The 17298-nt window shown below is 41.3% G+C and overlaps 1 protein-coding gene across 1 annotated transcript in view; it reads left to right on the forward strand.

Moving 5' to 3' along the window:
- The first annotated feature begins 10242 nt into the window (after positions 1-10242).
- The window catches only part of xkr4 (XK related 4), a 67401-nt gene continuing 60345 nt past the window's right edge, over positions 10243-17298 (forward strand). Inside the window, exon 1 of the mRNA XM_035799985.2 lies at positions 10243-11181. Coding sequence (XP_035655878.1) covers positions 10496-11181 — 686 coding nt within the window. The 5' untranslated portion in view covers positions 10243-10495. The remainder of the gene's footprint in view (positions 11182-17298) is intronic.

Here is a 17298-nt window from a genome sequence, read left to right on the forward strand (position 1 = left end):
GATATGAATTGTTTTCCCTTAATTGCGTTTGTCTTCAGTGTCAGTGAATTATGACTGAATATCACTTTGTGTACGTTGGCTATGACTAATGTGGGACTGATTATAAAGGATGTGGCCCACTGTGTGTTGCGGCGCCAAGCGCTATGATTAGCGGCCACTGTTATTCACTGTTCAGACTGAAAAACACGCAGAGCAAGAACTTTAGTGTAACTCAGACCTTTGAAATTGAAACCTGGTGTAGAATAAATGCAATGTGCTTATTGACTTACATGTATATGCTCACTCTATTGTTTGCATAAAAATCATGTTTGTTAAAAAAGGAGCAGCCTTGACATTTTACGGTCTAAGAGTATTTCAAAACATTTGAGCTTGAACCAGCCTATTGACGGCTCAAATATGAATAATCATACGTGTATTGCTGTTTTTCACTCCAATACTAAGTCAGATGAGTCAGCTTCTGACATGGCTGCTAATGTCCTGTGACAGATGAACTCTCTTGTGCTTGTCTCTAGGATGTTTTGGGAAGCGAAAGCAGCCATTGTCTGAGATAGATATCAGTACAGCAGCAGGATCAGAGACAAGTGGAGAGGGGGCAGGGAGAGCCTGCAGGTTTATGGGTACTGCTGTGATGGTGTTTCTGTGCCACAGGGCAGGCGTTGGAACAGAGCAAGGCACACTGCCAAAAGATAGAACTCGTATTTGTACCCCCTGCTTAGGCCAACCATCCAGTGAGTGCCCTGAAGAGACGGGGTTCCTGATGAAATGAACAAAATAAGAAATATACTATATGGCAACATGTTTTCCTGACATATAACACACACCCTCAGGTCGTGGTATTTAGGTTAACCTAAGCCAGAATTGTTGTCATGAAATATAAAGTTTTATTTCAAGCTCAGTCAAGCTAGATCAATTGTGTTATTGCTCTATCTGCTCTGGAATTGACCTCTGGGGTAGTTTGACACGGTTGGTGATGATGGGGAAGGGAACGGCTTTTTAACATGCACCACAAGACCTGTTTGACCTTCATTATCCACAGCCAGATAGCAGCCCTGCAAAGCAAGTGTATCTGTGGAATGTTTATCAGCCAGCTGTGTCAAACTAAATCTGCTACATCAGGTACATTTAAAATGAGAACATTCAGTCTGTCAAGGGGCAAAAACTGAAGGACGACAAGGGAACGGGACAACCACCAATATCATCAACGGGGGAAATTGTAAACATTAAAAGCTTGAGACTATAAAAGACACGTAGTGGTAGGTTACGTTTGTTTACCACAACACTATTGATTACACTGATGCAGGTTGTGATAGCGTTACAGAAGCCATAACTCCGATTTTTCTTTTGCTGCATAATAGGCCTACAGTACAAGTCAAGCTGACTATCAAGTGCTTCATACTGGATGGATTTTTGACTGGCATGTAAATGGGCTGACATATAAAACAGGTTTTCTGTCAGGGGTCTGACAAAATGGTTTGCAATTTCAATTTGCATACCATCACTATTAACAGTCAAGTCTTGTCCTCGGGCTTGCTGAAGTGGTGGAATCTACCAATCGGGTTGTAATATTTAGAGTGCTGTATGTCAACATTGGTTAAAACCATGATGAGCAGCTAAAAGGACATCCAATAGGTTTAGTGCCGTTGATAAACTATCAATACGTATTTTAGTATTTTACTGTCAACACTGAATGAATTAAAAGCTCAAATATTGAATTGTTTACTGTATCAAGCAGGTTGGGCGTCATCAGTACTTACAGTTGAAGTCGGAAGTTTACATACACTTAGGTTGGAGTCATTAAACTCATTTTTCAACCACTCCACAAATTTCTTGTTAACAAACTACAGTTTTGGCAAGTTGGTTAGGACATCTACTTTGTGCATGACACAAGTCATTTTTGCAACAATTGTTTACAGACAGATTATTTCACTTATAATTCACTGTATCACAATTCCAGTGGGTCAGAAGTTTACATTCACTAAAATGACTGTGCCTTTAAACAGCTTGGAAAATTCCAGAAAATGTCATTGCTATAGAAGCTTCTGATAGCCTAATTGACATCATTTGAGTCAATTGGAGGTGTACCTGTGGATGTATTTCAAGGCCTACCTTCAAACTCAGTGCCTCTTTGCTTGACATCATGGGAAGATCTAAAGAAATCAGCCAAGACTTCAGAAAAAAAATTGTAGACCTACACAAGTCTGGTTCATCCTTGGGAGCAGAACTGAAAAAGCGTGTACGAGCAAGGAGGCCTACAAACCTGATTCAGTTACATCAGCTCTGTCAGGAGGAATGGGCCAAAATTCACCCAACTTATTGTGGGAAGCTTATGGAAGGCTACCTGAGACATTTGACCCAAGTTAAACAATTTAAAGGCAATGCTACCAAATACTAATTGAGTGTATGTACACTTCTGACCCACTGGGAATGTGACGAAAGAAATAAAAGCTGAAATAAGTAATTATCTCTGCTATTATTCTGACATTTCATATTCTTAAAACAAAGTGGTGATCCTAACTGATCTAAGACAGTGAATTTTTACTAGGATTAAATGTCATGTATTGTGAAATACTGAGTTTAAGTGTATTTGGGTAAGGTGTATGTAAACTTCCGACTTCAACTGTACTTGTCGATCTTACCATTGTAATAGCTAGCTAACTTGTTCATGTGAGAGATTCAAATACAAACTGAAGCGAGAGAGCGAGGGTGTAGTCTATATTTTTATGTGGCTGATATGTAATTGTCCACAGAAATCAGAGGCCTCGGTATTTAGCCAATCTGCAGCAGGCAGCGAGGCCAGCTTGACTCCTCCCATCTCTTCGCCTGAACTCTGGTATTGCCCTGAGGGTCTGGGTACCACCACCCAGGCATGTCACTCCCTCTCTCACACTCCTCTACAGATCATCCAGCTGGAAAGAGACAGGGCCAAGGCATGGGACAGGGTCAGCATCCCTCTCCAAAAATACCTTTAGATTAGAACACTCATGGGCTCCATGCAATGTCAACATAGAGCTTTTGCTGTTGACTTTTATTGAATTGAAGCTGCACTTGAGTTTTTGCATTTCTCTCTGGGTCATTCCACGAAATGAGTGCCTTTTGCGTCCTTTTGATATTTTAAGTCGAAATGGTGCACAAATATTGAATTAGAAAAACCGGTTATTAAATGAGTTGCCCTTTATAGACCACATGGAAAATGCAATTAAATCTGATATTGTTATGTGAATAAAATTCTGCTTTTTGTCCCTTTGTGCATCCTCTGTGACTTTTAGGAAGATTTTAACCCTAATATTTTCCTAAGTTTTCACCATCATTGCAAAGCCCTACTTGTTTTTACATTTAAGTAATTTCTGAAGATTACAGATGATTTAATGTGATGAGTGATTCATTTTAAGGTAAAAAAATACATGTCCAACTTTTTAAGGTCAACCCTGTTACGTTAACAGAACTCCCATTGTAATATGGTGAAACATTGAACATCTAATAGTCAAATCATAGTGTAAAAGTATGCAGGTGAGCTGGTTCTACTCTTTTGGACATTTTCTGGTGTTTTGTGGTAGAAGACTGAGCGGGTCGAGCATTACAGGTCAACTCTGTTACTCATAGATATACAGGCTAGAAATGTTATGCAGAGAAGCTTTCATTCCCCCTGTCACGAGGGATATATGGCTGATTTAAGTTGAAATCATCAATCCTGTTACTGTCAACCCTGTTACTTTATTTGGCACTTAATAGGCACTTACTATAGTAATTTGTTTATTTAAGATGAGATGGGAAAATTTTGGTGAAATAAAAAGTTACACTACTCAAAAGGCACTTAATTAGTGAAACGACCCATCTGTATTACCAAGATATTGCCAAAAGCCCTCTGTTGGCTACTCCAAGGACAACATTTTATGTTGTGGCTGTTATTACTTTGGCCCTGTTCCTATACACCACAATCTAGCACAAGTCAGCACGTAAGTAGCTGCTTTTTCATAAATGTCAACGATACATGCATCATTCTGTGTTGTTTACCAATGAAAACACCTCATTTGAAATGTCATGGCAATTAAGTCTGAACTAATTAATTATGTTGCCCCCCTATTTCCTCTAGCCAAGCCAGTCCCCAAAGTAGACCATGGATCACAAGCACCCTCCCACTGGGCACACACTGGCCGAATCAACGTTGTTTCCACGTAATTTCAATGAAATTACGTGTAACCAATGTGGAATAGACAATGAATTGAGATCTGTGCCCAGTGAGCTGGTCTCATACCCAGGGGCCAGACAGACAGTACCCAGACAAGATCTCTCAGAAGGGCTAGGCCAGACAGGCACAGTGTTTCCCTGCCAGTGGGAGTTACACAGTAGAACGAGTGACAGATTGACAGATTGAGAAATAATTAGAATATTGTACTCAGCCCATTGGCTGAGTTGCTTCTCTCTACCCCTAAACCTTTATTGGTTGGTTAGTGACTTGTTACACTCCAAAGGTTTGGGTATTTCAAACCCATTTCCGCGGACTATTTTGTCAACATTATTTTGGCACTGTACCATAGCTTTTCAATGTTTTGACACTTGCCATTTTGTAGTACAGTGCCTTCTGAAAGTATTCACACCCATTGACTTTTTACACATTCTGTTGTGTTACAGCCTGAGATTCTATGTCACTGACCTACACACAATACCCCATAATGTCGACGTGGAATTATGTTTTTAGAAATGTATGCAAATTAATTAAAAATGAGGGTTAGGGTTAGCTGAAATGGTTAGGGTTAGCTGAAATGGTTAGGGTTAGCTGAAATGGTTAGGGTTAGCTGAAATGGTTAGGGTTAGCTGAAATGGTTAGGGTTAGCTGAAATGGTTAGGGTTAGCTGAAATGGTTAGGGTTAGCTGAAATGGTTAGGGTTAGCTGAAATGGTTAGGGTTAGCTGAAATGGTTAGGGTTAGCTGAAATGGTTAGGGTTAGCTGAAATGCTGTGTCAATAAATATTCAACCCTTTCTTGTAGCAAGTAAAAATGTGTTTAACAAGTCATATAAGTTCCATGGACTCACTCTGTGTGCAATAACAGTGTTTAACAGGATTTTTGAATGACTACCTCATCTCTGTAACCCACACATACAATTATCTGTAAGGTCCCTCAATCAAGCAGTGAATTTCAAACCAGATTCAACCACAAAGATCAGGGAGGTTTTCCATTGCCTTGCAAAGAAGGGCACCTATCGGTAGATGGGTATAAATGAAAAAAGCAGACATTAAATATCCCTTTCAGCATGGTATTAATTACACTTGATGGTAAGGCCAATGGTGAATTTAAAACAGTTGCAGAGTTTAATAGCTGTGATGAGAGAAAAAATTGTGGATGGATCAACAACATTGTAGTTACTTCACAATGCTAACCTAAATGACAGAGTGAAAAGAAGGATGCCAGTACAGAATACAAATATTCCAAAACAAGCATCCTGTTTGCGATAAGGCACTAAAGTAAAACTGCAAAAAATCTGGCAAAGAAATTAACTACCACTATTCATATTTTCAAGCATGGTGGTGGCTGCTTCATGTTATGGGTGTGCTTGCCATCGGTAACAATTAGGGAGATTTGTGGGATAAAAAGACATGGAATAGAGCTAAGCACAGGATAAATCCTAGAGGAAAACCTGGTTCAGTCTGCTTTCAAACAGACACTGGGAGACAAATGCACCTCTCAGCAGGATAATAAACTAAAACACAAGGCAAAATATACCCTGGAGTTGCTTACCAAGAGGATACTGAATATTACTGAGTGTCCTAGTTACAGTTATGACTTAAGTCAGCTTGAAAATCTATGGCAAGAATTGAAAGTGGCTGTCTAGAAATGATCAACAACCAACTTGACAGCTTGAAGAATTTTTAAAAGAATGTGCAAATATTGTAGAATCCACATGTGCTAAGATTTTCGAGACTTACCCAAAAGGATCCTCAGCTGTAATCTCTGCCAACGGTGATTCTAACGTGTATTGACTCAGGCGTGTGAATACTTATGCAATATATTTCTGTATTTTATTTTCAATACATTTGTAAACATTTCTAAAAACATGTTGCCGTTATGGGGAATTGTGTGTAGATGAGTGAGAGTAAAAAATGATGAATACTTTCTGAAGGCACTGTAAATCCAAGACGTCTAACCCAGTTTGAAAAAGTTTCAGACGAAGCCTCTTCTCATGACAAGCCTTGTTTGGTTCAATGGACAAGCCTCCCTGTGTCACCATCTTTACAGTTAGATGCCAGTCTGAGAGTGGCTCTAGATAGCAAAGGCTACTGTCCCACTTTTAGCATGTCAGCTCTCTTACTATTCGAACGTACCTGTCACAATGGCATGTTGTCTCACCGCAGGTCCTGACTCTGTTTGAAACGTTGGGGTTTGTTGCTGAGTAACTACGGCTGTCATTAATAACAAAGGAAGAAGATTCTTCACTTGACAAAATTATCACATTTCATTCAAATTCAGAATGATGAGCATGTTTTCTGCCAGATCTGCTGATCGATATAAAAAAAAATCAATATTCATCACCTCTGAATTCTGCATCTGTGTGTGTTTTACATAATCTATTCATTGCAGACAGCAAGTGTAAAATGAACCCAAACCCTTCTGACAGAAAGGTCAGACTGATCTGAAACTCAGTTTATGTATCATGTTTGTTACAGGATGGTATCTTTTAGAATAGGATATGTCTGTAGAATATAGGTATAGTAATTATAGTATAGCATGTGAATTACAGTAAATAGACTGTATCCATTGAATTGATAGCATGTGTTTTAGGAGAGGATCACAGCAGCCTGCCTGGTTCTGATGACGTATGATGCTGAGGGTTGCTCTATTCATATTTCAAACTGTAGATATGGCCCAGATATTTGATGCTACACTGGGCTTTGAATAGACAATGTCATCTAGATCTTTTAATATACAGTACCAATGAAGCATGCATATTTGGCGACTGCTTTCTTTTATGATAAAGAAAACATCTAGGTTGGAAATATATTTTAAATAAAAAATAATCCAGTGAGTTTGTGTCCAGTACTTAACAGTAAGAGACCATGAGGGGTTAAATGCAGAAGACACATTTCAGTTGAATACTTTCCGTTGGACAACTGACTAGGAATCCCCCTTTCCTTTCCCTTTCCCAGTACATTCAGATGAGTATTTATTTGCTGGTTGCCACTGATGCAACTGATTCAAGAGGCCAGTGGAGTTGTATGATTGCTCCTGTCATAAAAAATTAACCTTGGAAATCATTAGGAGGAATTAATGATGGAATTCAGAGCTAGGCATAGCTATCCATTTGACAGAGTGCCTGTTCAAATCAATAAGAGTAGACAGCAGTAATTAAATTGTGGTTGCATAGGGAGGGATGTCTCCTCCACAGAACAGGAGTCTCTCTTGAATAACTAATATGCTTACTGCTGAAAGATTTTAACAGCAATTTATGGTGGAGTAATTGAAAGTGAGAATTCCACATGATAAACATGAATATGTGTGAGAATTCATTGCTGCAGACAGTTATGAATAATGTACCTTTTCAGTTACTTCAAATCAAGAGGTGAGGGCTAAAGGTAGGAAGCACAGCTATAAAACATGGGTGAGATAATGTGGGGGCTGTCCCTAGTTCTGTGAGGTGGCCCTTATTTCATCATGGCAAAAGTTAAACAGCTCACAGCAGCCCTCCTATTTAATGAGTTCCATCTAATGAGAAGAAATACATTGTTGAGGTTCTCTACTACAGTAGTGTTGGTACCCGGGACCAGAAACCATCCCGGGCATTGCAAACACACCGGCCCATTTTTCCCTTGTGGCCACCAAAAAGGCAATTGTTTTCTAGAGGCCCCCGTTGTTATCCAAATAAACATTATGCGCAAAAAAAGCTGCAATTCAGACAGTCCCACTGGGCCAAAGATGGACCAACTCATCTGACATTTGTCCAAACTGCATTTAGGAAAGTCTGTTTCTGGTTGGTACGGAGTGAGCCATTCCTCCACAGTGTGTTTTGTTTATGATGTGACAGGTGAGCTAGGAGATGATCCAGCACCAGGTGACAGCTAGCCTGACAACTCACACTAAATTCTCTCGCTGCTCTGTCGTTCGCTACATACTTTAGTCTGAGACTGCCATCATTGAAGTTCTTTATGGTGATGAGGTGCACGAAAGGCATTGTCAGGGATTGGATTGTCTCTAACCAATCAGAGTATCAAAGCCAATGACTCATTGTATAACCCATCGAAGCAGGCTTGAAAATAAACGCCTGAAACTAAATCCCCTACATCTTGACAAGATGGGAAGAAAACTTGCACAGGAGGTTTTCTTCTGCACTGTTCAACCAATCCAGTAAATGTGGAGGAGGAGTTAAGATGGAGTGTTGCCTTCTTAATGTCCAAAAGAGGAAGCCACGCCACAGGCTCTCTTTCATTTCCCCTGAAAACCAGAACATCTAGTTGTTGTGGACTTGGCAGAGGCTACGCATTTCCAAACCGCTGCTTTACCTACGTGTGTTCTGGCTCTGGCCCAACCCATCGGTTCCTGGACCTATCAGACGGCCCCGAATGTGTTCACATTTGGTGAAGGGTTGGGGAGGTACTCAGATCCAGACTCATTGCGGAGAAGAAACTAACATCTGTGGGTGTGGCGTAGCGTTTGGCCAGAGCAAGGAGTCTGGGTAGCCAGGCAAGGTGACAGCACCATCATTCTGGCCTAGTCACCCATAAGTGGTGTGGCTGTGGCAGTCAGAGAGAGAGAGAGAGAGAGAGAGATGGCCACAGGTACAGCAACACGGCACAACACTGGCCAGTGGTGGAAGGAGATGTGTGACGCTCATCTTCACGTCAGTGGGGCTTGAAATGGGATCTGCCAAACACTAGCAGTTCGAGTCACGCCAAGGTATTTATCCTCCCCTGCACCACTAATGACAGATGGTCACATCTTTGAAGATTTACCATGCGTCGCAGATTGGCTGCCTGGGAGGGAGGCTACGGTTGTCATTCGGGGCCCCTAGGTGCCGCAGTGCCACTGTATAAGCCATTATGAGTGTGTTATAGTGTTTAGGAATATAGAGCTATAGAGTTGTCCTCTTTCCCCCATCTTCTCATTCTCACTCCTCTGTAGCGTCACCTGTCTGTCAATCAGTCATGGCATGGATAGATTTTTCTTTATGACAGGGTCCATATTTATATCTGGATGCTCTCCACCTCTCACACAGGCACACAATTTATTAACTATTTCCCTAATTTTAGACAGCTAATACAATCAATCTCTCAGTTTTAAATCGCAAATAATAATATTTTAGTGTCACTGTTCAGCATTTCAACAAAATACCATTGAATTAAGGTTGTGGTCGTGTTTTGAGGTTGTGCAGTTATACAGCGTGGTCGTCCTCTGGCCATGCGTGCAGCCAAGCTGCGAGGAGGGCGTGTCAAAATCACAGCGGTTGTGCGGCTGTGCCTGTTATAACTGCGGAGATCATTCATTAAAATCGCAGTCAAATACAGTGTCGGGACCCTCTAGTAATAAATGACGGGACTTGATTGCTTACCGGCGTATTCTGTATGAGGATAGCAGTAGGCTACAGTATGAAAGTGAGTTGACGCGGGAGCTGTCCATGGTGCTGAACCGTTGTACGCACTGTACCAGAATACCCAGATGAGAAATAGGCTACATATGTGAATAGTGGGATAATTGACTCCTTAACCACAAATCAACACTTTCTAGTGGGTGCGTGCGTCACTGCTCCAGTTATTTATAGCTATTGTATTATTTCATATTGGCAGCAGGAGAGCCCTATTCCCTCCCCACTGGGCACAGACGTCAGTTCAACATCTAGTTTTTATTTACATTTGGTTGAGTTGTCAACTAACATGAATCCAACGTGATTTAGGTTCAAGGTTGGGTGAAAAAATACAACATTCTCTGAAGTTGATGACTTTTTGCAAATCCAATCAGTTTTCCACATTGTTTCAACGTTTAAATTATGTGGATTCGACGTTGATTCAACCAGTTTTTGCCTAGTGGGTCTGGATTAGGTAAATAGCCTATTGTATTTTGCTCATCGTTGGTCAAGTATAACCTACCTGAAATATTGGCCTTCGATTCATTTTATTGAAGTGCTTTGGAATACATATAGCCTATTTATATATATTTTTTTTAATTAGCCTATACATTTGGTTTAATTAGGCCTATCAAGAGTGAATTGCAATATGCTGTAGCTCTATTGTGGCTATTTAGGAGAAATGTGAGGTGAGGAGCGACTGAGGAAGAGTTGCGAAGCAATGATGTCATAGTTTCAAGTATGTGCCATGGGAGAGCATATGGTTCGTACCCGCTGCCGAGCGGTAGGGTTGCTTTGTTATGAACAGGCGGCGCTGTAGCTGGCGGAAGAGGAGGTCGCCCAGCCCAGTATCTCTTCGCCTGGAACACAGAAGCCGAGGGGGAGACAAGAAAACGGGAGGAGAAAAGACGAAATTGGCTGGAGGAGAAAGAAAAAGCTACGATAATGGCCGCTAAATCTGATGGGGTATTGAAAATTAGAAAGAGCGATGTAGCGTTCACGCCTTTGCAGAATTCGGACCACTCAGGCTCAGTACAAGGACTCGTTCCAGGATCGCAGCCGGATTCGGGAACCGGGGATGGGGAATTCGTGAATGGGGAATCGCGGTGCTGTGGTTCTAATTCGACATGTCTTCGCCTTGGCAGAGAGCAGCAAACAAAATACACGATATGGGACTGTCTATGGATTCTCGCTGCAGTGGTTGTGTATTTCGCCGATGTAGGCACCGACATTTGGCTTTCTGTCGACTATTACCTCCGTCGCGACTACTGGTGGTTCGGGCTCACGCTATTTTTTGTTGTGCTCGGGTCGTTCTCCGTCCAAGTCTTTAGTTTTCGGTGGTTCGTCCACGATTTCAGCACCGACGAGGGCTCCAATGCCGCCGGTGCGGCAAACTGCTCATCCCACATGGACGGGAAGCTGCTGAGCGGTTCGGCTTCTCATGGAGATGTGGGCGCCCAACCGTCCACACCTCAAAGACAGGCGTCCACCGCGAGCAAGAGCAACACCACAACCAACAGCAACAGCAGCACGGCAACCCCGACTAATAAGAAAAGGTCGGCGTCCTGTTCAGTATTCATATGGTCTGCGCAATCCGTCACCCACATCTTGCAGCTTGGACAGATATGGAGGTAAGTGTTAAATATGCTCTTTGGAATGAAGAGAGTTGCAGCCCATTAGCCTACGTGTGTTAACTTCTGACTGCACGTACCTCATAGCCTACACTTAGCTCCCATCATACCCAAGAGGGTCTACTGTTATTAATTATTAGGCACCAACTGCCATAGAACGTACAACATTTCAGGTTTTACGCGCACTGCAAAGCATTTTGAGTAGCATACCCTGAGTAGCTTCTTGGTGGGTTATAGGTGTTACATCTTAAATAAGCAATCATAGGGAGAGAAAATAATCTGTCGCAAAACAAAATGGTATCATGTTTCATGATGTGATATCCATGTGAATGTGTTTGGTCCAATGGCGAGCTCGACGTTGTGCATGTTCAATTGAATTCCTCACACCATACAGTATAGGGCTAGATGTATGTAGCCCAGCTTAGCATACAAATGGGAAACTCTTTACAACTAGGCCTATTATTTACAAACAAGTACATTATGTGTGAGGAAAGAAACAGTAATAAACCACATTGTTCTCCCTAAATTAAGAATATATCAAATATGTATCGGATACATTTGGGTTCTGAACGTTGTGTGTGTGTGTGTGTGTGTGTGTGTGTGTGTGTGTGTGTGTGTGTGTGTGTGTGTGTGTGTGTGTGTGGTCGGTCCAGGGCGTCAATACACAGTCTTTTTTTGCAAAAAGCATGTCATGTCAGAAGAAATGGATTGTAAATTCACCCACATCAAGTTCAAAATCTATTGATAGAAACATATACTGAGGCATGATATTGAATAAAATCACATTGCAAATCCATTATTAATGACATTGAGCTTTTAACTTAAAGAATTTCTTGAATTAAATACAGGGGGTGTAACAAGCTATTAATGGATATTGCTTCCATTCTCAATTCAATTTCTCTCTGGTGCCATCCTATTTTTGTTTCCATTCTGTTCCAGTCACACACATGTTATCTGCCACTGGGCTAATTTAATGTGGGTGTGTTCGCACATGCATTATTATTTGCATGTGATATTATGTTTTATTGATTTCCTGTTTATCTCCTGGCCATGCATGATAAGGGCATCACATCATCTACGATAATGTACATTTCATGGGGTCTTGCACCCTTGACTCCTTATGCAACTCCTTGACACTGCCACACTTCAGCATTTAGGGAAAGGGGAAATTCAGTAGTACAACTGAATGCCTTCAACTGAAATGTGTCTTTAACCGCATTTAACCCAACCCCTCTGAATCAGAGAGGTTCGGGAGGGCTGCCTTAATTGACATCCACCGCGCCCGGGGAACAGTGGGTTAACTCCCTTGCTCAGGGGCAGAACGACATGTTTTTTACCTTGTCAGCTCAGGGATTTGATCCAGCAACCTTTCGGTTACTGGCCCAACGCTCTAACCGCTAGGCAACCTGCCGCCCCATTTAGTTTCATCATTGTTATGTCACATTGTCTGGTGCATTGAGAATACTGTAGATCTGACTCCACCAGGGTGTGTATCCTCAGAGAGTAGACAGGGTATTGTTGAGACACAGCAGTGAGCACAGTAGTCTGGGGAAATCAGGCAAAGTTGAGGGTGGCATCCCAAATGGCACCCTATTCTTTATGTAGTGCACTATGGACCAGAAGCCCTGGTCAAAGTAGTGCCGTATATAGGTAATAGGGTGCCATTTGAGACACAGACAAGGTTTTATAAATGGCTGAGTGTTAATGAAGTTCATCAGACCCCATGTGAGCCATGTTGGTTCCTGACAACGGTTATGACATGACATCATCACCATGTATATTATTAGCACGATGACTCTGTAATTGTTTGTTCCAAACAGGTTTCCATCAGATATTTCTCCAAACACTCACATTGGAAATGGTTTATGGTTTGAATAATTCAGTTATTTCTGAATTATGAGTAACCTTTTTTCAACTGCATTTTCTGCATTAGTTTCCTCTTATTTCACACACACAATGTAAAGTTTTCAGTAAAGTTTTGCCCTTTCAATTGCAGCTGTGGGGTTAATAATATGTCTGTCAAACCTCCCCCTAACTGTTTGTATTTATTATGGATCCCCATTAACTGCTGACAAGGCAGCAGCTACTCTTCCTGGGGTCCAGCAAAATGAAGGCAGTTTTATACAATTTTAAAAACATTACGATACATTCACAGATTTCACAACACACTGTGTGCCCTCAGGCCCCTACTTCACCACTAGCACATATCAACAGTACTAAGTGTATGTGTGTATAGTGCATATGTTATCGTGTGTGTATGCAGGTGTCTGTGCCTATGCTTGTGTTGCTTCACAGTCGCTGCTGTTCCATGAGTTGTTTTCTATCTATTTAAATATTATTTTACTGCTTGCATCAGTTACTTGATGTGGAATAGAGTTCCATGTAGTCATGACTCTATATAGTACTGTGCGCCTCCCATAGTCTGTTCTGGACTTGGGGACTGTAAAGAGACCTGTTGTAGCATGTTTTGTGGGGTATGCATGGGTGTCTGAGCTGTGTGACAGTAGTTTAGACAGACAGCTCGGTGCATTCAACATGTCAATATTGCTCATAAAACAAGTAGCGATGAAGTCAATCTCTCCTCCACTTTGAGCCAGGAGAGATTGACATGCATATCATTAACATTAGCTCTTTGTGTACATCCAAGCGCCAGCTATGCTGTCCGTTTTTGTGGCACCTGACCACACGACTGAACAGTAGTCAAGGTGCGACAAAACTAGCGCCTGTAGGACCTGCCTTGTTGATATTGTTGTTTAGAAGGCAGAGCATCTCTTTATTATGGACAGACGTCTCCCCATCTTAGCTACTACTGCATCAATATGTTTTGACCATGATAGTTTACAATCTAGGGTTACTCTAAGCAGTTTAGTCAATTCCACATTATTTATTACAAGATTTAGTTGAGGTTTAGTGAATGTTTTGTCCCAAATACAATGCTTTTAGTTTTTAGAAATATTTAGGGCTAACTTATTCCTTGCCACCCACTCTGAAACTAACTGCAGCTCTTTGTTAAGTGTTGCAGTCATTTCAGTCGCTGTAGTAGCTGACGTGTATGGTGTTGAGTCATCCGCATACATAGACACTCTGGCTTTACTCAAAGTCAGTGGCATGTTGTTAGTAAAAAAATAAAAATAAAGCAAGGGGCCAAAAACAGCTGTCCTGGGGAATTCCTGGTTCAACATGGATTATGTTTGAGAGGCTTCCATTAAAGAACACCCTCTGTGTTCTGTTAGACAAGTAACTATTCATCCACATTATAGTAGGGGGTGTAAAGCCATAACACATGCGTTTTTCCAGCAGCAGACTATGATCGATAATGTAAAAAGCTGTACTGAAGTCTAACAAGAAAGCCCCCACAATCATTATCATAAATGTATCATTAGTAGTCCAGTTGTTTGTTGTATACGTCACATCTTTGGATTGACACTTACAGGACCAGTCAAAAGTTTGGACACGCCTACTCATTCAAGGGTTGTCCTTTATTTTTTACCATTTTCTACATTGTAGAATAATAGTGAAGACATAAAAACTATGGAATCATGTAGTAACCAAAATCTTTTTACACAAATCAAAATATATTTTATATTTGAGATTCTTCAAAGTAGCCACCATTTGCCTTGACAGCTTTGCATTCTTGGCATTCTCTCAACCAGCTTCACCTGGAATGCTTTTCCAACAGGAGTTTACGAACATGCTGTGCACTTGTTGGCTGCTTTTCCTTCACTTTGCGGTCCAACTAATCTCAAACCATCTCAATTGGGTTGAGGTCGGTGATTGTGAAGACCAGGTCACCTGATGCAGCACTCCATCACTCTCCTTCTTGGTCAAATAGCTCTTACACTGCCTGGAGGTGTGATGGGTTATTGTCCTGTTGAAGAAAAAACAATAGTCCCACTAAGCGCGAACCAGATGGGATGGCGTATCACTGCAGAATGCTGTGGTAGCCATGCTGGTAAATAAATCACTGGCAGTGTCACCAGCAAAGCACCCCCACACCATCACACCTCCTCCTCCATGGTTTACGGTGGGAACTACACAGCCGTTCTACTCTGTGTCTCACAAAGACAGAGCGGTTGGAACTTAAAAAATCTCAAATTCAGACTCATCAGGACAGATTTCCACCGGTCTAATGTCCATTGTTCGTGTTTCGTGGCCCAAGCAAGTCTCTTCTTATTATTGTTGTCTTTTAGTAGTGGTTTCTTTGCAGCAATTTGACCATGAAGGCCTGATTCACGCAGTCTCCTCTGAACAGTTGATGTTGAGATGTGTCTGTTACTTGAACTCTGAAGCATTTATTTGGGCTGCAATTTCTGAGGTGCAGTTAACTCGAATGAACTTATCCTCTGCAGGTAACTCTGGGTCTTCCTTTCCTGTGGCGGTCCTCATGAGAGCCAGTTTGATCATAGCGCTTGATGGTTTTTGCAACTGCACTTGAAGAAACTTTCAAAGATCTTTGAACTTGGTATTTGGATTTGGTCTTTTACCAAATAGGGCTATCTTCTGTATACCACCCCTACCTTGTAACAACACAATTGATTGGCTCAAATGCATTAAGAAGGAAAAAATTCCACAAATTAGTTTTTAGCAAAGCACACCTGTTAATTGAAATGCATTCCAGGTGACTACCTCATGAAGCTGTTTGAGAGAATGCAAAGAGTGTGCAAAGCTGTCATCAAGGAAAAGGGTGGCTACTTCAAAGAATCTCAAATATAAAATATATTTTGATTTGTTTAACACTTTTTTTGGTTACACATGATTCCATATGTGTTATTTCATAGTTTTGATGTCTTCACTATTATTCTACGATGTAGAAAATAGTAAAAATAAAGAAACCCAGGAATGAAAGTGTGTACTGTATTTAACAATAGAATAGACCTGATTGCATTTCAAATGAGCAGCCAGGCAGCCTCAGTGTATACAGTATATACAGTGCATTCGGAAAGTATTCAGACCCCTTGACTTTTTCCACATTTTGTTACTTTATGACCTTGTTCTAAAATTGATTAAATATTTTTTTCCTCATCAGTCCACACACTATAATGACAAAGTGAAAACAGATTTATAGAGATTTTTGCAAATGTATTAAAAATAAACAGCTCCCTTTTTTACATAAGTATTCAGACCCTTTGCTATGAGACTCGTAATAGAGCTCGGGTACATTCTGTTTCCATTGATCATCCTTTATGTTTTTACAACTTGATTGGAGTCCACATGTGGCAATTTCAATTGATTGGACATGATTTGGAACGGCTCTCACCTGTCTATATAGGGTCCCACAGTTGACAGTGTATGTCAGAGCAAAAACCAAGTTGTGAGGTCAAATGAATTATCCGTAGAGCTCAGAGACAGGATTGTGTCGAGGCACAGATCTGGGGAAAGGTACCAAAACATTTCTGCAGCTTTAAAGGTCCCCAGGAACACATTTGCCTCCATCATTCGTAAATGGAAGAAGTTTGGAACCACCAAGACTCATCCTAGAGCTGGCCGGCCGGCCAAACTGAGCAAGCGAGGGAGAAGGGCCTTGGTCAGGCCTTGGCGACGGTTCTACTTCCAACAGGAAAATGACCCTAAGCACACAGCCAAGACACCGCAGGAGTGGCTTTGAGTCACTGAATGTCCTTGAGTGGCCCAGCCAGAGCTCAGACTTAAACCCGATCGAACATCTCTGGAGAGACCTGAATATAGCTGTGCAGCAACACTCCCCATCCAACCTGACAGAGCTTGAGTTGATCTGCAGAGAAGAATGAGAGAAACTCCCCAAATACAGGTGTGCCAAGCTTGTAGCGTTATACCCAAGAAGACTCAAGACTGTAATCGCTGCCAAACCTGTTTTTGCATCATCATTATGGGGTATTGTGTGTAGATGGATGAGAAGTAAAAACGATTTAATACATTTTAGAATAAGGCTAGAACGTAACAGTATGGAATAAGTCAAGGATTCTGAATACTTTCCGAATGCACTGTCCTTTTTTAGTGTATCTGTACTTTACTATTTCTATTTTTGATGACTTTGTTTTACTCCACTACATTCCTAAAGAAAATAGTCTACTACATACATTTCCCCTGACACCCAAAAGTACTCGTTACATTTCCAATGCTTAGCAGGACAGGAAAATG

The sequence above is a fragment of the Oncorhynchus keta genome, chromosome 23, assembly GCF_023373465.1.
Source record: "Oncorhynchus keta strain PuntledgeMale-10-30-2019 chromosome 23, Oket_V2, whole genome shotgun sequence".
NCBI lineage: Eukaryota > Metazoa > Chordata > Actinopteri > Salmoniformes > Salmonidae > Oncorhynchus > Oncorhynchus keta.